General features: G+C 36.4%; 1 protein-coding gene across 2 annotated transcripts; it reads right to left on the reverse strand.

Moving 5' to 3' along the window:
* Nucleotides 1–3,082: 3,082 nt before the first annotated feature.
* Nucleotides 3,083–25,717, reverse strand: LOC117321918 (monocarboxylate transporter 12-like). Of its 2 annotated transcripts, XM_033876543.1 has the most exons (8): nt 25,449–25,714; nt 25,066–25,121; nt 15,183–15,503; nt 12,767–12,883; nt 11,921–12,064; nt 10,159–10,426; nt 8,280–9,214; nt 3,083–7,655 (listed from the first exon to the last, which is right to left on the reverse strand). In XM_033876543.1, the coding sequence occupies exons 3-8, from the start codon at nt 15,382–15,384 to the stop codon at nt 7,522–7,524; spliced, it is 1,800 nt and encodes a 599-aa protein (XP_033732434.1). In that variant the 5' UTR covers nt 15,385–15,503; nt 25,066–25,121; nt 25,449–25,714; the 3' UTR covers nt 3,083–7,521. The 2 variants fall into 2 exon arrangements, with proteins under 2 accessions (XP_033732434.1, XP_033732435.1); XM_033876544.1 differs by having other exon boundaries at nt 7,539–9,214; nt 25,449–25,717.
* Nucleotides 25,718–26,711: the final 994 nt, after the last annotated feature.

Genomic DNA, 26,711 nt, shown 5'->3' on the forward strand with positions numbered 1-26,711 from the left:
AACTGGTGAATCATATTGTGTAATAACGACGTGACATATTGTATGTTTAAATTTCTTATTTATGTCAAAACTGTCAAAGAAAACACTTCAATTATGTTTGTTTGTTCAAGAATATGAATAAAGGAATAGAAACGTGTATAATATGACGGGACTAACTAACCTTTAAATAATAGCTAATAAAGGATCTCAAAGATAAAAACAAAACAAGAACGCAAGACAAACAGCACCAATAAAATATGTTTATCACAAACGACAAATTAACCATACGATCAAATATCCATACTTACTCTGAGTATACGTATTCAAGTTTCCTTTGATATACAACACTAGTATGTTATTTATTTAGTTTTTTAATCAACAAAACACACTTAAATGATAAAAGCAAGAATAAACAATTCGCAAATCGATTCGTAGAAAGAAAATAAGAAAGCAATTTTACTAGCCAATCCTACGTTGCGATTTCCTAAAACCACAAGTTGCAAACTGCGGAGTTGCGATAGTGTTATCTGGTCTAGGCATGAGGCAGTGACGGGACAACCTACTTCATAGTAGATATACGTGTTATCGGCCGTGTCATCATGTACATACCTGAACATGTATCGCACTTAACGTTATTGATTCTGTTTTATAAGTCTGAGATACCTGCCCCTCATTTCTAGCTCCATTCAGACTGCTAGAACATGGATATGAATCTGTACAATTTTTTTTTTATTTTCCTATCTTTTAGCCACGCCTGTTTTTAGGTTATTAACAAGAAATATCTTCGATAAACTTGTCATGAACCTTATCCTGCTCAATAGATGGACGATTATGATATAAAACATCTCATCTCCTGTACCCCATTTTAAACATATAAACGGTCTCCTATACATTAATTTATGAATAGTTCCGGAGTTCCTGTCACACTTCTGACTTACTGTTGTAACATGACTCATGAACCTCCCATGAAATCCTATTTCATACTCACAGGGGTTTTTATATTATAAGCTTAAACCCTTTCTCTGTCGCCATCCCCTTTGCTACAGTCATCATATGTGTGATGTTATGCTACATATGACATTGTATTGTATTAAAGCATACACCTGTCTAGGTAGGTATTGAATTGGTTGTTTGTGCAGGCCCCATGAAAATAACGATATTTGACTATTTATATCATGTGAAATGTGCAAACATTTGTTGTCTTACAATATATCTACTTATTTTCCATTTATCTTATATATATATATGTATATATCATAAAAATATGTAATTACCGTAAGCTCCTACATATTTATAATTAAACGATCTTGACAAGTGGTGATTTGTTTTTGTTTAACGTCCTATTAACAGCCAGGGTCATTTAAGGACGTGCCAGGTTTTGGAGGTGGAGGAAAGCCGGAGTACCCGGAGAAAAACCACCGGCCTACAGTCAGTACCTGGCAACTGCCCCACGTAGGTTTCGAACTCGCAACCCAGAGGTGGAGGGCTAGTGTTAAAGTGTCTGGACACCTTAACCACTCGGCCACCGCGGCCCCTACAAGTGGTGAAATAGGTACATGTTTGTCATATACATCCTAAGGGAGGTAACACATGTATCCTCCAGGCGATATATTATATGTTCTTGTAGTGAGCTGTGAGAGCGTGCATATACATAAATGTATACAATGATCAGCAATTAAATTGTTACAGAATTATGATGTATTAATATTCACCAGTTTTATTGCTTTAAAGTGTGACAGTAAAGAAAGTACAAATCGGTTCATTAATTACTATTATTGTACAATGTTTATGTAATACATGGGTTATTGTGCGGTTTTTTTTCTTTTTCTAATATGAATTGGGATTGACTATCTAAATATCTTTTAACATTATGATTGTTTCTGATGTGAATTACTGTATTTTAGATTTTTTTAAATACAGAATTCATTGAAGTTGTTTTCAACCTTTTATATCAGTTTGTAACTCTCGCCACATTTTCTGTGATAAAAACAAAATGGTATGTAAAGACAGTAGTGGAATAAAAAGCAATCAATATTGGACATTTCATTGCACTTGTTACTTACATTACAAAACCATTATAGGAGTATATATTGAAAGGTATTATAACCTAATTTAGATGTTGCTGAAAGTTCTATATGTTGTATAAGCTTGACATGTGATTTATTTTATTTCCTGTTGTTTACCTGCTGTTGTAGGTACTTGTCAGTGTTACCTATCGGTGTTACCTGTACAGGTGGGAGTGTGGTACTACCGTCGTCTACATATCATAGTTTCTGAATCAGATAACCCAGAAATGATAACAATGCTTGTTACTTAGTACACACTTCGTCACCCTTACATATCTTATATACTACCTGGAGTTATAGATTTAAAATGCTTGACAGACACAGGTGAATGCTGCATTCAAGTAAGAACTTATTTATTTATATATGAAGAGTATACAAAAATAAAACAAAATTCCTTGACCTTTCCACAAGACCTTTCTGTCTTTACGGATTTCTTTAGGAGGAATACTGTTAAAACACCAGTCTGCCTCAAGAAGTATATGAAGGTAAATGCGGAAATGTATTGTTGTTGTTTTTTAAATCTCTTTTATCTGGGTTTGGGAGGGTGGGTGCTTTTTCTATTTTCCTCGAAAGGAAGTAAGGAATTCATTTTCACATTATCTATAAACAGTATATATAAAGACAGATACTAATTACTCAGAAAACATCATAAAGCGGTTTTGTCCTGCTGGAACTATTGTGTAAAGGTATGGAAATACAGACGGAAGGTTAAGCAAATTAAAATAGACTGAAACTGATGTGGGGTGGTCGTGGTTTATAATCTGTGATAATTTTGGATGAGGTATTGTTATAAATTAATCTAAGTGTATATATACATAATGTATTCTGAACGTGTACCACTATACGTATGAAATGTAACGTTGTATGCAGACTTGAAGCAAACCTTGGGGACTAAAAAAATAAAATCTACCAGCAGCTTAGCCATACAGCTAATATAAATGATTGTACAAAAGACATATACAGTTGTATTTAAAATCCATCTTTAAATATGAAAACTGAAATATACGCATTACCATAAACGAAAAATAACAACAATCATCAACAGAGATATATTTTATTTCTCGTCGAACACATGATATCTGTTCTTCATAAATATGTATACAAATGTATTATTATTTTTGTGTCAAACTATTTATATTGAAATCTGGATACTAACATAAATTTTATTGAAAAATACGCATATTATCAGACGTCTCCGATATTTACGTAGCCAAACCACATACACAGACTCAGACTTCTGTTTGGCATAGACGTTGATATAATTGTTGAATACAAATACTTCTAGAAAGTAAGTTTTCAACGAATGCATGTGTTGAAAGGTATATATGCCTGGCAGACTTTAAAAGGTTTCATATTTAAGATTTTTCATTGCTGGAAAGAAAACGTCTTTTCGGGGATATCAAAACTAAATTGAAACACTGGGTTACCATATAAAATGTTGGATCCCGGTGGGGATATTACAAACGCTGATGACGTCCTAGACGGAGAAGTGGGCCATCTACGCAAAACAGGAAATGTCTTATAATACCACAGGGTTCTTATAAAATGCATAAACAAGGAAGTGGTGTGACCCCTGAGAAGTAATACACAACTACAGACCAAATTTCGGAATGTTGACTATAGTGAATCCTTTTTAATGGTGCAGGGTGCTAATTATAAACGTGTTTACTTTATAAAATGAATCTTGCAACTCTGGATAAGCAATAACCGTGGCATACCTTTCACCTTTCCTCACAATCTGGTGGAATGCTTCTTATTAATCAGGAATTGTGAGGCTTATGTTACCTTTACCATTCATTCTGGTTTAGAATACATTGGCACTTTGTGACATGTACATTGGCACTTGGGAATGTGCATTCAGGTTATGAAGCCGACATCATACATATCCATTCATTAATTATCTCAAAGACCATATAAACATTGGCATTTGCGTTTTTGGTTATTCAATAATGAAAATTGCACTTCGTTTAAGACGTCTCCACACACGACTTATCTTTCATATTTCATTTTTCTTAATTGCAAAAGTAAGCTGACCAGTTGATTTATCAAGGATATATTCATATATAAATATAAATACATAAAAATGAATATGTAGCTGTTACGCCATAATCATAACAATGGAAACAGTTAAAATATGGTCTTAATTCTGCTTACTGGTGATCTAGTTCTAAGATGAATAACGAATATGAATATTAGATATTGTTAAAATCAAGCAGAAATATAAGTATTAAGTTATGTTTCAGTCCAATAAATGGTAAACATGATCGGGTTCAAATACTTCTAACAGAAAACGAGTATAATCTCATTAGCTTGGAATGATGTTCATGATTTTTTCACCTTGTCTCTGGAAAGAATACAGGTTAATACTTCATTTGTTTGATATTTGACAGCATCATTTCTAAATTACATGCATGATACCATGTGTTTACTTATTAATCAATGCCCTTCGACACTGTCATACACATATTTGATGATTTCCAATTATTTACACTGTGACATGAACATTCCACTGAGATGGTCAGATACTTAACAAATCAAACGATTGCAAAAATAGCCGTTAGCATTAATGGTGTGGGTCCATGGCAGCACTTTCCTAAAGTACGATTGGTGAATAGCCATTCATACTGCATGGACATGGTTGTCATCGACAGACAACGGTGTTGTCTGAGAATTGTAAAGATGACTTTAAACAGCAAGCTAATTATACATATGAACGTTATGTCTGGTTGTTTTTGACATCATGCTTATCAGATACATTCATTCTTACAGCATGACTAATTAACTGAATAGTATATACTCCTTATCATATTAGATTATGAAACATAGGCATGTGTATTGCATAGTGCGCTTTACCGATTATTAAATGGATATGCAAAGAACAAGATATAAGGATTTAATGTTACAAGCAAGAATGAATTGTATACCAATTGATAAAGCGACCTCTTGTTAATATCTGGAATAAACTAATCAATGTGAGAGCGACAATGCGAAATTATATTTACTAGTAATGATGACACCGATAAAACGCGATAAATGATTTTCGGTAGTAGTGACCTTGACCGATCTTGCTGCTATTTGAGCTTACCCAAGATCTGTAAAAGTAAATATGCCTTTGAAATATCATCAACTAATGTCAATAGACAAGGTACCTAGAATGATCATAAGAGATTTATGTTGGTAAATTGACCCAGAGCTTTGACCGATTACACCGATATTCGCACTTGTAAAATGTAAACAAACCTTTGCTGTTTCACCAAATTCTGCCATTAAATAGACCGCTGATATAATAAATAACGAAGAGATAGTGGTAGCAAGACGGAACAGAGAAACGTCAAATATCCTGCTTTCGTGAAAGCTTAATGTACAAAAAAATCATATCACATACGAAGGGTATACAAAATACTCTATACGCATGATTAGATAATTCTAAGATATATAGAAGTGCATATTAGGCGTTCGCGTATGACTTTCATAGGTTGTTGAATTGGCAGAAAAAATATCGTGTTTTGTTTTTAATATCTCAGGTCCAGGTCTCATTACCATTAACTTAAGTATTTTTATGAGAAAAATCTTAAGGCATTATTTTTAATATTCTTAAGTCTTTCCTAAGATTTAGTTAATTGGGGAAATTTCCTTAAGTTAAGAATAATCATAAAGGCGGTCCTAGTTTGTGATGGTGTTATTGGAATATCAATACATTGGTTAATTATAATGCATCACTCTCTCTGCCAGGTATTGCAAATTTAAGAGTGAGCAGCAGTATGCATGTATGTATGAGGCTACACGCGTGCATACGAATATGTTATCAGTTATCTAAACAGCCAACAACAAGTATAATAGACTGTCACGTCTTCATCGCGTGACAACTGCTTACATAAGCAAAGGCAAAATACTTACTGAAATAACTAAATTATGTTTATCAATATAAAAGAAACATTGCATTTAATGCGTAGCATATTGATGTAGTAGATGGTAGATAAGTAATATATGTATGTATTTGATGTAAAAATGTATGTACATATTTATGTAACAAAATGTATGCGACAAGACTGTGTCTCGATACAAATTTCATACAACAGTACACTCATTTCATACCAAAGTATATTCATTTCAAACAATAAAGCACTCATTTCATACAACAATACACTCATTTCATACAATAGTACACTCATTTCATGCAATAGTACACTCATTTCATACAATAGTACACTCATTTCATACAATAGTACACTCATTTCATACAGTAGTACACTCATTTCATACAACAGTACACAATTTCAAACAATAGTACACTCATTTCATACATTACACTCATTTCATACAACATTACACTCATTTCATACAATGGTACACTCATGTTTTCGATAAAGTGACATAACTGCAGAATTGAGCGTATTAGCAGTGAATATATCCATTCTTCACATCAATCATCTCCACACAATCTACCATACACGGGTAATCTTGTGTTTTTTACACTTCATCACACATATTTCACAAAGCAATGACATGTCCCTCAATAAGATACATTTCACACGTAAATGAATAAAGTTGATCTACATTCAAGGTCACAGTAGTCGTATAACAAACCCATTTAATATGACATGGTCACCCTAAACTACAACCTTTTGATACGTTATGTTTACGGAACTTGTATACATATTCTTAATGTTATTTAGATTCGCTCAAAGTGTTCTTCAGTTATTTAAATGAATTCTCGTGACTAGTATATTATCAAGCAAGAGAAATTGGTCTTGACGCAGGAATATAAAGTACAAAAGAAGTTTAAATGACGAGTCAAATGACAGCATGAGGTTTAGATTTAGAGAATGGACGCCAGTTATAATATAAAGACATTGCTGTTTATATCAAGCACTACTATGTTATCATTTTAATAATCAAACCCAAACCTAAATTGGTAACTAGAGTTTGAATTCATTTATTAATCTCGATATTGTATTGGGATTCTAAATATAATTAATGTATTTAACTATGGACTGCATTGCCGGACACTTGTAGAAGACTAAGGATGGAATGTAAGTTTTGAAGCTGCCGTGACGGATTACGTTCGCTAATGTACTCAATATGAAGTTGCTCGCAGAATGAATATAGCCCAAGAGTTCAATACGTAAACGTGAGTCAGTAAGACTAACATTTCCGCCATTGACGTTTCTCGAGCATCTTATTCTCTCGCAAACATGTGGATGTATATCTGTATTTTAGCATTACCGACAATTTTGACAATCTCGACCTGGAATTTGCATTGTCGTCAATATCGATGAAATACTTTGTTAAAATTAAAGCAAAATCACTCTTTTTTGTCGTCTGGCATCATCGCATACCTATGTGTCCTTTACATCAACAACCTCTTTGCTTGATACTTAGCCACTTTTAGGACAATACTTATAGAATTGAAGTTTCTGCGTCTGCAACAGAGAGATGAACTCGAGGCTCCTGTCGTATTGGAGACGTGTGATGCCTATGCATCTTTTGTAGTTCGAGAGAGGCGATGGTAGAGAAGACCTCCAGCCTGAATGAAACCAGCACATATCAAGATGGCGCCTCCCACTAGAAATCCGTCCTGGTGCCTACCCGTAATGTCTTTTATAGCGCCTGTAACGTAACAAAATAAATCAATTAACATCCTATCATAAAAGTTTTATTGTCAAAGAAATAGGATGGAAACTTAATATAGATTTAAACAAATGTTAAAATATTGAAAGGGAGGTCGTATCTCCCATCACAGGACAAACTAAACAAAACTCGAGATGATGAAGTTTGACTGTAAATCATATACTCAGAGTTGTGTCTTTCAATTTACACGTACAAATGTATGTCATTAAGTAATGGAAATAAAAAACAAAGCATCAGAGACAATATTAGTACCATCGTTATTTGAAATGACAGTCGATGTTATCATTATAAAACAGTGTTTTTGTATTTGACATATAAACGTGAAAAACAAACTCAAAGAGATACTGACTGTGACGTGCGATAACAATAAGACAGGAAATGAAGTATATTTACATAGAAAGTAGTGACCTTATTCTGACCCCTAACCGGATCAAACATGAACTTGTACCAGCGAGTATGTTTATCCATACATACTTGAATCATCGTGAAAATCGGATATTAAGAATTGTGTTATATTGTGAATATACAGTCAATAACACAGTGTAATCTACCCGCTAGTTTCTTACCCCTGTACGTCGGAATAGGGTTAAAACAGAATATTACCTGCAAGGGGCGGTCCTATGAGGGTACCAATACCCTGAAAACAGACGAGAATTCCAAAAGAGCTTACGAGATTGTCGATCCCTGTAATGTCCACAACGAGAGTTGCCTTCTGCGCTAGACACATACCTAGCACACACCCATACACACCGCACACAAACGCGAGAAGGACAAAAAAATCGAGGAAGGGCATCACCAATGTCAGCAAACCGAGTAACACCATAGCAGCGTTGTAAATGGTGAGGCGGTGTGGTCGCACAATGTCAAGGTCAACCAAAAACCCAGACGACACACTGCCAAATGTTTCCATAGCACCCGTTATAGAGACTAGAAAAGCCCCCTGGCTCTCTGACATTCCTCTTTGTAGCACAAGCGGGGGCAGAAATACAAATGAAGACTGAAATGACAACGTTAATAGTCCTATACCCACTCCAAGTGTAGCAAACCGGATGTTCTTTAAAGGAGACAGATCGAGTATTTTATTTTTATCTACATCTGATTCCGTTTGCTCCTCTGATTCCGGTTCTGATATAGATTCTTTTTCCAATTGTTTTACCTCTTCAACATGCAACATTGCCGATCTGGCATGCATGCTGTTGATAAATGCCTGCTTTTTAATAGGTGTAACATCACTTCCGGATCTTATTCGCTCATTTCTCATGTCAAAATCCGATCCCAGCAAATGCTTTGATCGCGGACGGCAGGACTCGCTATCTGCTCTTTCCCTGCCATATCCGTAGGGAGAGCCCGGAGGCCCACTGGGCAACTGAACAACGTTTAGTTTTGCTGCTTTGTTGAGATGTTGAAGGCTTCCTAATATGTTTATGTCATAGCACAAACTGGAGTGGGATAGTGCACGCAGATCATCTCGCGAGAAGTGAACCAGGATCAAGCTACCATTCTCATTCGTTACATTGTGGCCATCATGGCTCGGTTCACTAATAACAACAAAAGGACATCCTTTGTACATTCACATGTTAGCAGTTATACTACTGATGCACTGTATTTGCAAAGAAAAAGAGAGAAATTTGTATATATTTCAGGTTAACTCTTAAAATGGATTAAAAGAAAAACCAACGGCGAAAATTGAGGATTTAAGATTTCATTAAAATGCTAAGGTATAAGCGGGTCTCCTTGTTCAATAGCGATGTAAATTTTGCGTGTATATTTCAAATAAGTACTTTCAATCAGTGTCAGCTTTAAATAAGCTTAATGATAGAACTAATATATGTGAATTCCTGTGCGACCGGTCAATGTTAATAAAAATAGAGTATGGTGTATGCTATAGTGTTGATTCTTTTTTCTGTTATAGTGCACAGATTCGGAATGTGCCTTGACTATGATCGAATGAACTTATATTTATAGGACTCTACAGAAATATAGAAGAAATGAAAATATGATGGTTCATGAAAAGAAGTATTTAGGAATCTGTGGACCAACCGTTATACGGTAATCAGTAGAGAGTATATATCGGTGATCCTGAATATGCCATTAAAGTTACTAGGGATATTCGTCAAATGTCTCATACATTATTGTTAAAAGCATATGTGATAAACATATTGACAGGAGAAATTAAATAACAGAGAGTATAAAAAGCAATGCAGCTATCACATTGACCTTGACTTTGGAAAATTGACTATTTTGTGAAAACAGCACTTTACTAGCTAGCTAACCGTTGATTGATATATGTTTCAAAACGACACCTTGAAAATCCTACTTTAATGACTTATTGACCCCAAAAAATTCAATTTAGTTACATAGTTTAAAATGTAAAAAAAATAGTCCAGCAGGCAAAATGCTAATATCTCCTCAGATTTCCAATTTTGGGGTAAGTAATGAAAAAATGTTAAAATGTGTTTTTGGAACATTGGCATATACATACCTGTATTCAACCACTAAATCTTCGTCTTCAGCTTTGATGGGCCGGTAGAGGGCGCCACACACCACACCATTAAGGAACAGACCTGCCACTATGAGGAATGTACCCATAAAACCATACTGGTTAAACATAATCTCAATCAGAGGCGGAAATAAAAATGTTCCTGCTCCAACTCCTGCATTGGCAATTCCAACGGCCGTGCCTCTCCGCGCGTGGAAATACAGACCAACAATGGCGACGGATGTGGTATATATCAGAGCCTGGCCTATACCTGTAAACAAAGATATTGTATAAGTTGTTTTACAACCCATACAACTCATACATGCGTCAGTTTAAACCATATTTTTTTATATATAGAGAGGGGGCGGGCGAATCTTTAGTTAGTGAGTTGGTGATACTGCAATATATAATATGAAAGAAATTCCGAGGATTGCGCGAAAAATGTGACGTCACAATACGACAATTGACGTTGCGTATTGATTTGAGAAAAAGAATCCCATTTATAACCAGTAAAATTGTACATAAAACATGTTTTAAATTAGAAAATCATTTTCTTATCAAAATTAATTATAAGCGGTGATACGCAGATTCATACAGTTTGCAAACAAAATTTGTTTCATACCCCGATGAAACTAAAATAAATGACATCAATGCTTAAATATATAAAGAGAGGGGCGGGCGGGACAGTGGGTAGGAAGAATATTTAATTAGTGAGTTGGTGATACTGCAATATGCAATATATAATATATAATACGTAATATTTAATGACTTTATATCTTCTAAATCGTATCATACGATTCCTGATTGCTGGGAACCGGGTAACAGCATTGTTAATTAACGTAGCGTTTCGATTTATGAAACGTAATGTGTCATAATGATATAGTTACGTTATGAAATGGTGTTGCTATTATACGAATCCGACCAGAATGCCCCGTTGCGTTGAGCTTTTCATGGAATATGCAAATATATATCCAGTGTATCCAGTAACTGGGCCGTAATCATGTAAGATTGATACGGTCGGACAAAATGCATCAAATATGAAAATATGCATTATAACATGAGAGACAACAGCGAAACATCTACAGGTCTTTTAAACAAAATATATAAATTAAAAATGGAATATAGAATTAAAAGAAAACACAAACACAAAACAACACTTAGAAAATAATTAATCACTCTAATGGGAAATATTTCCCGTGGTATTCGAACCCATAGCATCGTAACCTTTACTTTCACGACTTTACTCTCTCATGTCATGTACAACACAAATGTCCAATGTAAACGAATTGTACATTATTTAATCTGTCACATCATGACATACCTTTATAATTAACCTAGCCCCCCTCCCTATATGAATATTGACTCGTCTGTAATCAATATCGTTATCAAACTTAACACGACAAGCCATTCTGGTCGGGCTATGACACGGTAAACGTTTGTGATACAACACAGCTAACGTCCATATTTACAAGTCTCTCGTAATCGATAGTCGATATAACATGTAACTTTTAATCACGTTTATGCTAGATCATAATTACGGCATCGAAGTTTTTCCTATATACGACAGCGAAATTCAGGCCGGGGACAATATGATATGATGGTAGTAAGCATCGACCTTACTTAAGGTTACACGGGAAAATCAATTTTAATTATGTTTACATGGATTTACATGTATTGCATTGCATTTAACAATATAATAATCATATCATTTAGAGGATTTAAAGGAAGCTAAAATGTTGTAAAAGATGAAACAATGAATACATACCTAGTAGAAGTCCATTTGTTAAGTATAAGACGAACAGGTTAGAAACAAAAGCACTGATGAGGACAGAGATTGCTGACACGAGACTTCCCATGATCGTCACCGTCCGGCAGGAAAAACGGTTACACAGCATGCTGGCCAGGGGACCTACAGATAAACAGATATCTGATAAATCATCATTAACGTTCTAAATAACAATAACGCGTGTTTTACATATTGTGCATTATATGAAGCGGCGTATATCATTGCGCTGATATAAACACACACGTATCATTCCCCTGTCTCAAGAGGATTCGTGGCAAACAGATCCCATCTCAACAGAAGGCAACACTCTACTTTCGTATCACGTTGGGTCCTCACTCAATGTTGCTTCGGATATGATTTGTTTTAAACTGTTATCAAATATAGGAATCGTGTCATACGAGTTTAACCGAATTCTCCATTTGAACTATTACATATGTAGTTTAAGTGTCCTCAAATGGTCATTTATACAACATAGGGTATTTACTTTCACAAGAAAATACTATTGAAAGGTCTTATAATACTTGTCCATATGTAAGGAAGGGAAATTATTTCATATCGGTTTCAACAACTGACCCCCAAAGATGTTCAATATCTTTAATTATCCGCAATAACAGGAAGAATTTAAAATACGTTTGTCTCTATAATCAATGAAGGCACACATCATTCGTTTATGCCACAATGAAATTCCTTCTTACACACATTCAGCTAGGAATAGTAATAATTTAACACGTGACGTCATGTTTAATTTCTAATCAACATTTATCAATATTTAAGTAAGTTCCACCCGAGTGATTTCACTTCCCTATGAATCGCGTTACAACTCACCGAATAAAAGACGAAGACTAGTGTGTAGGGACACAGCCCAGGCAGTATCCGACGCTGATTGGTGGAATTTGTGCTCAAGTTCAATGAATATCACGCCTCCAGATCGCATGAAGCCTCCTGAATAATGGATGATAATTTGGAAATCAAACGCAAACACAGCAGCCACACGGAACCACACGGAATACACCAAATCCGGAATATTACCGTTAGCCAATTTCAGTATCTTAAAAAATAACCAACATATTAATTGATAAACCTGACCAAAGAATTTCGTCGTGTAAGATTGATGGCGGATCGAGTTTAGACTACTTTACTGTGACATTATTAAGGCAATATGGTATCAGATATTCTGACGTCGACATTCAATATCTGTAGAGTGATATACGTTAGACATCTACTAATCCACGATATTCCTGGGCTTCCGCTCACTTGTGCTATCAGCACCCTTGGAATATGAAATGGCAAAGTCGAAGGCACTTGGCTAGCTATTTGATTAATATCAGAAAAACCAACCTGATCAATCGCTCTTCATATGTGTTTTTTTCTGTTTGTCTTCGAAGATCACAGTACAGTGACCACCAAATTCAAAACCAGTCAATATAACGGTACGGCGATATCGATATTAATTTGTTCTTTTATTTATTTTTTCATGACATACCCCAGGGATACGAACGGAAGTGAACGTTTACCCTGGAGTATCGAGATGGACAACTACCAAACAATGATACAACCCACAGACATCCGGGCACTAGTCCGAATAAGTCATTGGGTTTAATTTCATCAGTTGAGGATACGCGTAAATCAAAAGCTTAAAACATTGAATTAGGCCATCACCGCCATTTCGCAACAGTGTTCAGTTTCTAAGAACGACACGCCACATTTTTATTTATTCTATCCACATGACAATACGATATGGAGCTGCTGAGTTTAAATGCCCACTTATCACCATGGTTACCACGTGGCAACAGGTGGCGATGAGGATATTATCAATATCGGGGGTACAAGTCATTGCAAATCATAAAATAAAGCCAGGGACACGAACATGAGGATACATGCACGTTATATATGTAGAGAGTCAAAGGCACACTACCCTGTATCCGCGAAATATAACACTGACAATACCTAGCAATATGTGTATTGGGGGGTTGATATGGCCCAATCATTAGAATTATTATAACTGAGGGAATAGGTACCAAGATTTAAAACGGGGAGTTGACTGGGACATATCACTGCTTTATAAAGGGTTACAAGCGGCATACCCGTGGGGCTGGACGGAACAAACAATATTGTATGTGGGGTTGGCAGGGACAAACCAAAGGTCTGATGTGAGAATGACAGGGACATACCATTGGTTAACATAAGGTTGGCAGGGACATGTTACTGGTTTATATGGGGATGACAGGGACATATCATTGGTTTATGTGGGGATGACAGGGGAATACCACTGGTTTTATGTGAGAATGACAGGGACATACCACTGGTTTATGTGGGGATGACAGGGACATACCACTTGTCGATGTGGGGATGACAGGGACATACCACTGGTTTATAGTAGTTGATAGTGACATATCATTGGTGTTTAGGGTCGGCAGGGACATGTCACTGGTTTATGTGAGAACGACAGAGATGTGTCACTGGTTTTTATGTGCCTACAGGGACAGACCTCTGGTTTAGAGTTGTTGACAGGGACATGTCACTGATTTATATGAGTTGACAGGGACACGGCTTTGCTTTATACGGGTTGACAGGGACATACCACTGATTTATATGGGTTGACAGGGACATACCATTGATTTATACGGGGTGACAGGGACATACCACTGATTTATATGGGGCGGACTGGGACATACCACTGATTTATACGGGGTGACAGGGACATACCACTGATTTATACGGGGTGACAGGGACATACCACTGATTTATACGGGGTGACAGGGACATACCACTGATTTATACGGGGTGGACTGGGACACGCCACCGAGATAATAAGAGGACATAAATCGCATACAAGCGTTTAATGTACCGTTGTCGTGTATTTTGATTTCAATCTAAGTCACTTGATAAGCTCATACTCTACAGTAATGCTAATCCAGTCTTTATAGCCGCGACAGCTGTGAGCAGGCCGATATTCCAGAACTTCAACCTTCTCTTTGCACTGTTTTTATTTACAACGTAGCATTATGAAATTTTACTGGAAAAGTGTGACTATTCATACATAGCTACATATTAAGGACTTGTATTAGTCTGGCTTTGTGACCTTCGCCGACTGTCGGGTTGTAGTACATGTGCGTTCCCTTTACAAGTTATCTGCTGGTTTAAAGTCTTCGTTATATACAATACAGTATCTATGTAGGAAGCTATGTTGATGTACACAAAATCAGTAAAATGATTCAGAGCATAAGTAGCATTTACTAACCTATGATAAGATGAGCCAGAAAACTCCCAAGGACAACGAACCACCCCCATCCTCCATCAGGAGGTGGAACGTTGTCCGTCACACTGGGTAACTCATGGTTGGACGTCTGTTCGTCCTTGCACAGGAGTGGCGCAACAGGGTTGATCTGCAATATCGTGGAAGGCGAGTCACCAACTTCACTTTTCTCTACCGCCATATTCATGTCACTTTGTCCGGCGTGTTTGAGTATCTGGGGTCATAGTCTCAGCGTGACCTTGCAAGCACGCAGCAGATCCGGCACAGATAGATTCCTTAGAAACCATGGGTATGTTGGAGTCCTGTCTGAAACCATATGTAGAAAGATATACCATTTCAATTAGTAGAACACTGTAACCGATGACGAGGCTGGAAATTTAATATGTAACTGTCATACATTATCACTACATCATTAGCGGCCTCAGAGTAAGTGACAATGTATAATCTGCACCACGCACACCTGGTCACCTGATCAATACCCCATCATACAGATACACGCGCTTCAACATGCATCCGGCACTCATTGATCTACCTACTACAATACACTGTACCATCTATATACATGTACATATAATGTTCGTGACCACCTGTCGATTCCGACTACAAAAACTGAAAGGTAAGGCATTTCATTTCAAGAGCAAGGTCGGTCAAAAAATGTAACGTCAAATGTCCAAACTGGGAGAAATGTTTACCGAAGTGGTTTAAATATAGTCTACCCTATGTCAGAAAGTCTTTTCATTTTGAAGTGATTAAATATCTGGTCATAACTCTTCAAAATCAAAGATGAATGGGTGTCTTTAACGGTCCCAGAATAAATTTCGTATAATGTGTATCACATTCATGCATGTATTCATCAAACAATATACAATGATATGTTGCAATGTACATAATGATAATGTGTTTGTATGTAACCATGAAATCATGAAAACTCAATCTAATTAAAATTGTATTGTAGTGTATCGTAGATTATCGTAGAGAAGGGGAAATTACAAATCTAATTTTAATTAGATTGGATGAAACCAATCCTATCGTATATATAGATACGAATAAAAAAGCAAATGTAACTATTATTTTGATTATGTTGCCTTCCAGAAAATTATTTTGAAAATACTAATTTCGGTTATATCGGTTGAGCCAAGCATTTCAACGATTGATCCATAACCATGCTGTTAGTTTTCCCGATATCTGGTTGACCGGACGAAATCAGGTGACTCGGTACACTACGGCGGGGCACATTCCAAATCTTCTATATGATAGTACAATTTAACTCTACTTATTCCTGCATTTGTTGGCAACGATGTAAGCTTTACAAAATGAAATACACAAAAAATACAAAATAATGATATATTGATAAGGTTTCAAACGATGACATTCCTACTACAATAAAGTCATAACTTAATTTTGTAATAATAAGATAAATGTATGTTATAGCAAGGATTTTACCTCCAATAAGTTTGCCTTAAATTTTGGACAGTTCTTACAATACAAGTCCATTTGTTCACACATTATCCTACCATATACAGCATGCCTATAGTAATTAGATATGACCACATTGTCACCATGATGTGTGTTGCATCCACAGGCGAAATTAAAGCTGCACAAACAGGGCTGAACCTTTCCATTGCATTGCAAACATACACTAATTCAAATATCAAACTGATTCTTTCTCAAAAATTGTCCTTGTCCTATATATGCATCATGAACATCCACACGGATCTTACCTTGCACTATGGACACTCTATATGTTGAACAAACTGCAGTTCTACTTACACAAGGGCGATCTGTATGTACCAAGTCTATCCTTGCGATGAATATTTTAATATTTTTCTTGATGACCTCAAGCAAAACTAATTAACATCAAAGTAATATACGGTAGCTAATTACCCGTTTTGAATGTAGATTGAATCGCTCTGATGGAGCAAATCATAGTCCATAGTACATAGCTTGTTTTCACAACGATCAACAAGTCTTCAATCGATATTTATTGTAGGCGAGTGGTTCAATATTTTGAATACTGACAGCACATACGCACTTCACGGAAGAGAAGAGCGTCAACGTTAAGCGGTACACCACAGGGAGGCGTACTCGGACCTGTACTTTCTGTCATCATTAAGCGGTACACCACAGGGACGCGTACGCAGACCTGTACTTTCTGTCATCATTAACGTGTACACTACAGGGAGGCGTACTCAGACCTGTACTTTCTGTCATCATTAACTTGTACACTACAGGGAGGCGTACTCGGACCTGTACTTTCTGTCATCATTAAGTTGTACAACACAGGGAGGCGTACCCGGACCTGTACTTTCTGTTATCATTAAGTGGTACACCACAGGGAGGCGTACTCGGACCTGTACGCTCTGTCATCATTAAGTTGTACACCACAGGGAGGCGTACTCGGACCTGTACTTTCTGTCATCATTAAGTTGTACACCACAGGGAGGCGTACTCGGACCTGTACTTTCTGTCATCATTAAGTTGTACACCACAGGGAGGCGTACTCGGACCTGTACTTTCTGTCATCATTAAGTGGTACACCACTTGGAGGCGGACTCGGACCTGTACTTTCTGTCATCATTAAGTGGTACACCACTTGGAGGCGGACTCGGACCTAGACATTCTTTTATCATTTAGCAGACACAACAGAAAGTGTGACTCTTCGTTTATCGAAAACACTTGGAGAGTCTGAGTTCGTCTCCGTTAACAACAGAATTACAACAAAACTCGGGACAACACAACTTTACCAGATAGAAAAAATGAATACAGTTTGTTACTGGTGACAATCACACGTGAGATATCAAAAGTACGAACCGATTGAGGTTGATCATTATAGGAATAAGACGCAAAGTCACGTGACAAGATAGTGTCGCATCGTTAAGAAATATGTAGTCTAAGACATGAACAGAAATTTAAAGATAAAAAAGGAGTTCTGACACTGTAAAGTAAGCAACAGAATGTCCAATATGAGGTTATGGTCGAGCACTGTCAGATAGAATTGTTAACAACGCCAATAAAAAAAAACTAAAAAAAAGTATGTACCGAAGGAAAGGTTTCAAGTACATTTTAAACCTGAACAAGACGTTGTGTCTGTTGGTCTCACATGAAGATAAAAGATATTTAAAGTGTTTGGATCAGAGATAAGAATTGTACATGGTACTCGTAAGAGTCGACTAAATTTGGAGTCCTTTTTTCAGCAACTTTGTTCTTCCTAATGTCTCCGTTGACGCTGCATCACTTTTTGCCCCTGTGAGGAATTATTTGGTTTCTGTCCTCAGGCAGAGACAGTTGCTTCTCCTGCTTAACGCTCAGCATTTGTGGGAGTGGGACGACTGGTTAGCCCATTGTCAGTACAATTTGACCGGGCAGGACAACCTGTTCGGTGTCTTCGGCAGTATGCTTCAGCGAGGAGCACTTTAAAGTCGGCAATGGTTCCAACTACCACAAGGAAGGGGACAATACGAACATAACGCTGCCTCCAAAAACACACACATTCACCACACATGTGTCTCGCATACAGGAGAGTCCGTCCTTAAAAGACGTTAAATGATATTAACAAATGCTAAACCAAACCAAACTAAACCAAGTAACTGCAAAACATTTTTTGGACTATGTGGCCTGTATCTGTTGGGATAAGGAAATTCAATATCATCAGATGTTTATTCCATACAGTTTGTTAAAATTTATTCAATAAGGAAATAAATGCCTATTCTGTCTTTTTGCTTTAAATATTGTCTTACCTATTTAAAAAGGTTAGAGTATTCCTTTCATAAAACAAAATTAATACTAATCTAATGGAGATGTCTCTTTGTTAAGCATTGAGATTGTAATATGTAATGTGTTTTATTATGTCCATGTTTGTACCATTGTGTATGTTACTGTTTTGGGAGAGGACTTATATAGGCTTTGCCTGCTGTCCAATCCTATTGTCCTTATGTGTCAATAAAATGTTTTGAAATTGAAATTGAACTGCAAAACATCCAATTGTCATTACAGACATTATTACCCAGTATCAGGTCTCTTTGGAAAAACTTATTCAGATTCAAGCAGAAAAAAACACTGGGAAATGAAACCATGCACAGGAACACATACTCCTATTAAAATGAGACCTTACTGGACAGACATAACGAAGGGCAGAAAAAGATAATGTCATCAGTGAAATGCTTGATGCTATCAATCGGAACACCTCGCCTCTGTCTGCGAACGTATTTTCGAAGAAAATGACGAGGAGTTACGATTGTGAAGCTATTTGTTAGCAGATCTACATCACCCAGGGGTTTGTCTGTTGTAATAGTTTAATAAAAAAGACAGGAAAAAAGATTTTGTATAAATTTTAAACAACTGAATAAGAAGATAATTACGTGTATCAATGACGATCTACTTATATTTTTATAAATATTTAACAAACGACACCAGTGATTTATATATATAAAAAAACGGAAATCGATACCTTAAGGGTCATCTATATAGCAGAATAATGTTGAATTTCAAACACGAATAAATACCTAAAGATTTGCACAAAAAATGTCATGAATATACCAAAATGTTTGTTTGGACATGTAGCTTCTTACAATCACCAATAAATTGCTATATATGCTACCAGTTTCTTCTATAGAGTAACTTTGTGGTAAGATGTAGCATGGAATAATTCTAAGTCACGCAAATGACCAAACCTGAAAAATAGCCAAGCTGTTAAGTTCACAAGTGTCTATAGCACAGGGTAGGAGCATTTGTTTGACCGGATTTAACTGTATGTACGTATAAACACTTATTTTGTTTTGACCTTGGAATGCAAATGGCGGCTGTGAATAATTTTACACAAATATGGCTTAAAGGGGGGCATTTCAGTTAATAACAATACTCCTATATCAAACATTTAAGACATCTCATCATAGTAAGAAGGACATTTTAAAGTCAATTTGTTAAACTGGTGAGTTTGCAGCCTTTTCCAGAAATAGGCATATTTTACCCCAAACTCAACGGTTGAACATTTTTTCATAAAAGTAGTCTTCTTGCCACTTCAAGAATACTTTATATTGTCTAATAAGAGCATTTTTGATGTTTTAAATACCTCCTTATATGCCGTATTTGTGTGATATCATTCACGACCGCCATTTACAATTCAAGGTCAAAATAAAAACAGCGTTTATACATATAATAACGTCAAAGCTGGTCAAACCAATGCTCCTATTTTGTGCTTTAGACACTTGGGAGCGAAACGACATGGCAAGTTTGTGTAATATATGGGATACAAATGAGTTAATTATGTCCCCCTGAAACATGCATTTTTCTTACGTTTTGTTGAAATTTACAAACAGCTTAACAAATTGCATGTCAACAGCAAGTCCCACGGTTTGCCATGATACATACTAAAAGTTCATCATGTTACTTCTGTGACATTGCACCATAATAGGGATTTATAGGCCTGTAAAATATCAATGTTTTGACTGGATTTGCTGTTTAGATGCCCCTTAAGGATATGGAGGAAGATAACGTTTTTATGGAGTTAGCAATGCTTTACAAATATGTCCAGTTAAGACGATAGATGGTTGGTGCAAGACAGTTCACAGACACTGTAATGATCAACTGCCTGTCATTTTGACAATGATTGTCTTACAGAGAAAAATGAGGAATGTAGGAAATATGAACGACTTGTTATTAGCTGTTACAATTAACTTGATCAAAAGAGTTTTATTACCGATGGTTGGTGCAAGACTGTGCGCAGCCCTGATAAATACAAGCCACAACATACATCACGATCGGTTAAATGTCGGACAGGCTAGTCCGAGGTCCATTTAGTCGTCTTTAGTAAATTATACAAAAAAGCCAGGTTCCACTTAGAACATGTAAGTTTGTAATCAAAGATGTTATCATTGAGGCAGGTACAGAGTCACCAAGTAATCTTCGAACACTACATCATTTGGTTAAATTTAATTTACCAACCGTTTTAAAACTTCTCCAATATCCAAATGATAGTTTGTAGCATATTTTTTGAATTTCTCACAACCTATATAAGGATGAAGGGAAACCTTACCTTGGTTATTATATATGTATACCAAATCCTTTACTAGGAATCCCAAAACACACATACGCACTCACCACACGCATGCATGTCGCACGCTCGGGAGGCCGTCCTTAAATGACCTTAGCTGTTAAACAAAATAAACCAAACCAAACCAAAATTTACTAGGAACCAAAGGTCGATTAGATGTTTAACAGAGTCGTGACTTACATCTGATCCACAAACCGTTTGTATGGTAGTTAGTTATGAATTAAATGAAGCAGACACGATTACGCATGCCTAAATTCTGAAGAAGCCAGCCATTGTTATAATGTCGTGAAATACTGTAATATCAAAAGCCTTGTACACCCGAATAATATGTTATCTAATAGCATTATTTACTTAATCGACGACTAAAACGATGAAAAATAAAATTTCAAAAACGTTATCATACCGCGCTAAATGAGCAATCATTGTTCAGAGTTAAGATATGTTGAGCAAATACCAATGGATAAGTTATTAAAACTCTAATTACATTCATTCCACGTACCGAACATTTTCATATTTGGAGTACGGTAGCTATAAGTGATGTCATAACTATAGGTCTTGGTTAAGCCATATATATCTATTGATACTGGAACACAAATGGGGACTGGATGGCCATATTAAGGTATGGTAGGAAAGACACCGAAGTTTATTTTAGATGGTGGTGTTACCCTTTAGCACAGAAGTACCTAGAACGGGTGTTGTAAATCATAATGCTACTGTGTCAAGGGGAAAACTGAGCCTCAGAGACAAAAAAAAATGTATATCCGATTTTTTTATTAACAGCTGAAGAGACTGTTCCAGGACAGTGACACAACTTTCTTTAACAGACGAAATACAGAGTATATTTTAAGTTTAAAGTACCAGGCCAATTGAGAATTTTATCTGTACTGACCAGCGTGGTGCCAGTCAAGAGAGACATAACCTAGTTGTCTGATACGATATGAAATGGAGTTTGGAATTATGTGTGTTTCGTTAACTGTGGTTATGAAAGTATGTTTAAGATATCATAATGAAAGAACGCAAGCAAAATCCACGTGGTCGGACAGGTGACCCCATACATTTTCCTGTCCTATCGGGAAATCGAACCACGGCCGTCTAAGGAAAGTATATTGTATAGTTCTGGGCTCTGTGTTATTTCTCAATAACGAGGAAACCCACACATTTCCTTTGTCATTGTTAATACTGACAAATAGTATAGATTTTACATATAAAACTCTCATAATATCTACCGAGTAGTAAAATAGTTAATTAGTAGGACTGTGTTGAGTTAATTAGTAGGACTGTGTTAGGTTAATTAGTAGGACTGTGTTTATTTAATTAGTAGGACTGTGGTAAGTTAATAAGTAGGACTGTGTTAAGTTAATTAGTAGGACTGTGGTAAGTTAATTAGTAGGACTGTGTTAATTTAATCAGTAGGACTGAGTTAAGTTAATTAGTGGGACTGTGTTAAGTTAATTAGTAGGACTGTGTTAGGTTAATCAGTAAGACTGTGTTAAGTTAATTAGTAGGACTGTGTTAGGTTAATCAGTAAGACTGTGATAAGTTAATATACATAACCTTGTTTGCTATATTTCTGTATATCATTAACTCACTGTGTAATTAGACTGACAAAATTTGGTTCTGATAAAAAATCATTATGTAATATTTAGTTATTTAATTGATATGTTTAGTATACATCTTGACAATGTGAATCCAGTATACATGTATTTGCAAATTGTTCGTAGTTAAATTAAAAGCATGTTGGCGATAGGCCAACACTGTTTTTTTTTTTTAATTTAGTGAGTATTTAAAATGAAATAGCCACTCTAGGAGTTGATGAATATTGTTTACTAGGGTTAAGTAGGTTAATGTTGTTTACTAACAATAGTTGACCAGGGTTAAGAACCGTAATCTAGTTTACAAATGGCAGCTTACTGTGCCCCGGGGGGAGATACCATAAAACACCTTACTCATGATGAGGAAGGACGTCTCGGCAATGTAAATGTCGCCTATATACTGCCCTCTACATTTATTGTGCCGTGTAACAAACAACAAACTTTGAATATGCAATTTACTGCCCAGTCGTTAGCTGTTCCGTCTCTAAGAACAACCGAGTTCGTACATTTGTGTATTTAACTCCATGTCTTGTGGGGTTTATTTCATGCGTGTAACCCTCTCTCAGACCGAATGTAGCTAAGCCTTCCACCCAATCCCTTAACCCATTTTATGGAGACAGGAGGTGGACACAACCCAATGCTTCGGGTTTAATCAAACATCGAATATTAAACGATCATCACACATCCAACATATACCCCTATATTCCTGTTATTGTCTTTATTGTACATTGAATTATGTCGATTTTTACCGTCTGTTCCTGAGCTGACCGAAAGCTAGAAATCCTAACAACCCAACCTTACCACGCCATGTCATTTGTCTCAGGAACAATTATAAACTCGCGCGCTCCTTGACCTTTACGAATGTCCCTTACTTTCCGAATCGCAGACAATCTAAATCAAACGTTGACATCTATGGGTTTGGGAACTCTCCTTAAATTATTCATATTCGGCCATTGAAACCTACATTGTTTTCTTATAAAAAATCCTTTCGAACTTTTCGATTCAATTCAAGAATAGCGATATATGTATATGAAGTAATCCGCCTTGTGTGTTTGAAGACTAATAAATACAGGAAAACCTTGCGTGGGTGGATTGTTATTATGTCTTATTAGAATATAAAGACAATGACAGTACCGAAATTCCTAGTCGGAGATAAATAAAAAGCCAGTCACAGATTATGCCGCATTATATAATCTTGTCGTTGCCTGGGTCCATTCCGGTACGGTCGACAGAGAGTACATCTTCAAGTGGCAAGTGAAGAATACGCCGTCCGTAGCGGACTGGTTCTCAATCGGGCCGAGGGGGCCTATAGACTCTCGTACATTTTGACGAAGTTTTAAAGCTTAGCCGTACACTATTTACTATCTCGGTATACATTAGATTATATCGTAGTCACAAACAGCTGTCGATTTGATTTCAATATCATAGACTTCACACCTAAGTGTACATACGCTTCGCTGCTCCTGCATTTAATCACTACATAAAAAAAAATAACGTCACGCTTGAAATCCAAAAATGATTATGATATGCGGAAGTTCATTGATTAAAAAACAGAGCTTATCCCGATACTTCGCTGGTATTAAATTCAGTCACATTTTGTATGAGAGTGTATGTTAATGCATCTCGACACGATTGGCTTTGTGAAGGTTCGCTTAAATGTAAGTTTGTTCTTTTTCATTTGGACGGGATCGAATGAATATTTACTTATACTACTACATGGTTGATTGCACATGGATGTGACAGGACATTGGCAGTACAAGTAAACAAGTTATTTTTAGCTACATCGAAACCTAGCATACACGTTTTGTTAAAAATCAGTCAGGGTAGTTTTTTGTAGTATAGTACCTGAAAACTTTTACCTATAGATCGGTATTGTGAATAGCTAGCTATCGGGCAGGTAGTACAAAGGGATATTATGAGTCTGTAAACACAGAAGGTTTCTTTCCCAACAATATTCTTTACATTATAATTACTATTTATAGACACATAAGCATGCAATGTTATTCTTCATATACAAATTGAATTTTTTGGGATATGTTAATTGGCCAGATTTATTAATTGTAATGGACTTAGCTTATAATGGCAACTATCAATATATATATATCGGGAACGTATTCAAACGTAATGATTATAGTTTCATGATGACGGCGTACAAATGCGTTATTTTTGTGGAAAGCACGGCGTTACATGACAATAGAGTACAAGACAAGATTAATGTATTACTTACGTGTAATCACGTTTGGAGAAGACCGAACGTCCCTGGCGATCAGCTGATCGTGTAATCTGTAACGGAAGACGATGTACATACACACATACACATTGGACGTCTCTACCTGTACGTTACAGGTAACCCGATAACCACACGGTGTTCACAATGTCATCTTAGTATATATATATGTGTGTGTGTATATATATAAATTGTTACACTGGCTGAGCACTAAACCTACGACTGTGATCTTAACCTACCGTAGTCACGATTCAGTACACATCAATCATAAACAATAAACAATAAAAGTTCAGAAAAAAAAAAAATGCACGCGATCTATAATCTCCGAAATTAGTCCAAGGTTGAGAATTCATAGTTAACTTGCACTATGTAGCTTCACTCACCTGTGTGAACCTAGCAGAAGATACACTTATCTCACAATTATAACACGGGTCTGTAGTAAGGAAATATGTTTGACCTTTAACTCTGACATGACAATGTATATCTGTCACGTACATCAGCTTCCTCACGTGTTTTACACGTACACGGTCGTTGGCTAATATTCAACGCCGTAGCAGATTACATAGCTGTGTCCCTCTCCCAAGCATCATCAGCTTACACCATGATGCGCGGTACTGTTGATTTCTTTGTCTCCTAGTATAATCAGCTTACATGTATGTACTCCGTGATTCAGGTAAGATTTGTCAGTCTATTATCTGTTCTTACGACACCCCGGGTTATCATTTTTTCGAAATGTCAAAGAGGATGTGAATTACATTGAATTACATCGAATTTACACAATAGGACAGGATTGGAATTTCTTTGCAACAGTTCCTGATTATTTCACAAGGGGTATTAGATACCAACCTACAATATTGAATTCTCCTTACAAAATAATAATGTGTGTGCATATAAGAGGGAAAATACCAATATATGGTATTATTCTACTTTATGCGAAGGTTTGTCATAAAATAAATCCTACCCTTTCCTTGGAATTACCTTAAGAAGATATAAATATACAGAGAAAAAAAGTTAAAAGACCGGAAAACGTGTTTTCCATTTACATACATGTATCTATACCTTCGAGGCTTCTCTGTGTGGATATCGCGAGCGGACAGCGACAGCACCGCGCCCTATGTCACATCCAGCACTGAAATAAACCTGGAGAAAGTTAAATTAAGTAAGGTGTTTTATGTTACCTGTTTGTGTAACACTCTGATTTATACGCTTATATAATGGTGTTTGTATTTGCGATGTCGTTTATTAGATGCACTGTATCCTACACTGACGAGATGAAAAACTAAACAAAATAAAGTTTAGACTTACTGTAGTGATGAATCAAATCTTGATACCAACATTTACCAGGTTAAAAAGATTCTGTCATGTCTCAAGAATGGTGGACGGCTGGGACGTCTAGAACAAAGTACACGGCCGGACATACCCAGTCTATAAACTACCAATACCCATGCAACAGCCCGTGTGATGATACGATTAATTCATGATAAAACAACATGGATGGTTAGATGTATCCCCGTACAGAAGATATGTCAGTCCGATTTCACAACCAATGGAGATGTCATGCTTATGTCATTTGAGAAAACTTCCCTACCCTAAGTCAATTTGAGTGGTTTAAGTGTCCCGACACTTTAACACTAGCCCTCCACCTC

This window comes from Pecten maximus, chromosome 2 (assembly GCF_902652985.1).
Source record: "Pecten maximus chromosome 2, xPecMax1.1, whole genome shotgun sequence".
NCBI lineage: Eukaryota > Metazoa > Mollusca > Bivalvia > Pectinida > Pectinidae > Pecten > Pecten maximus.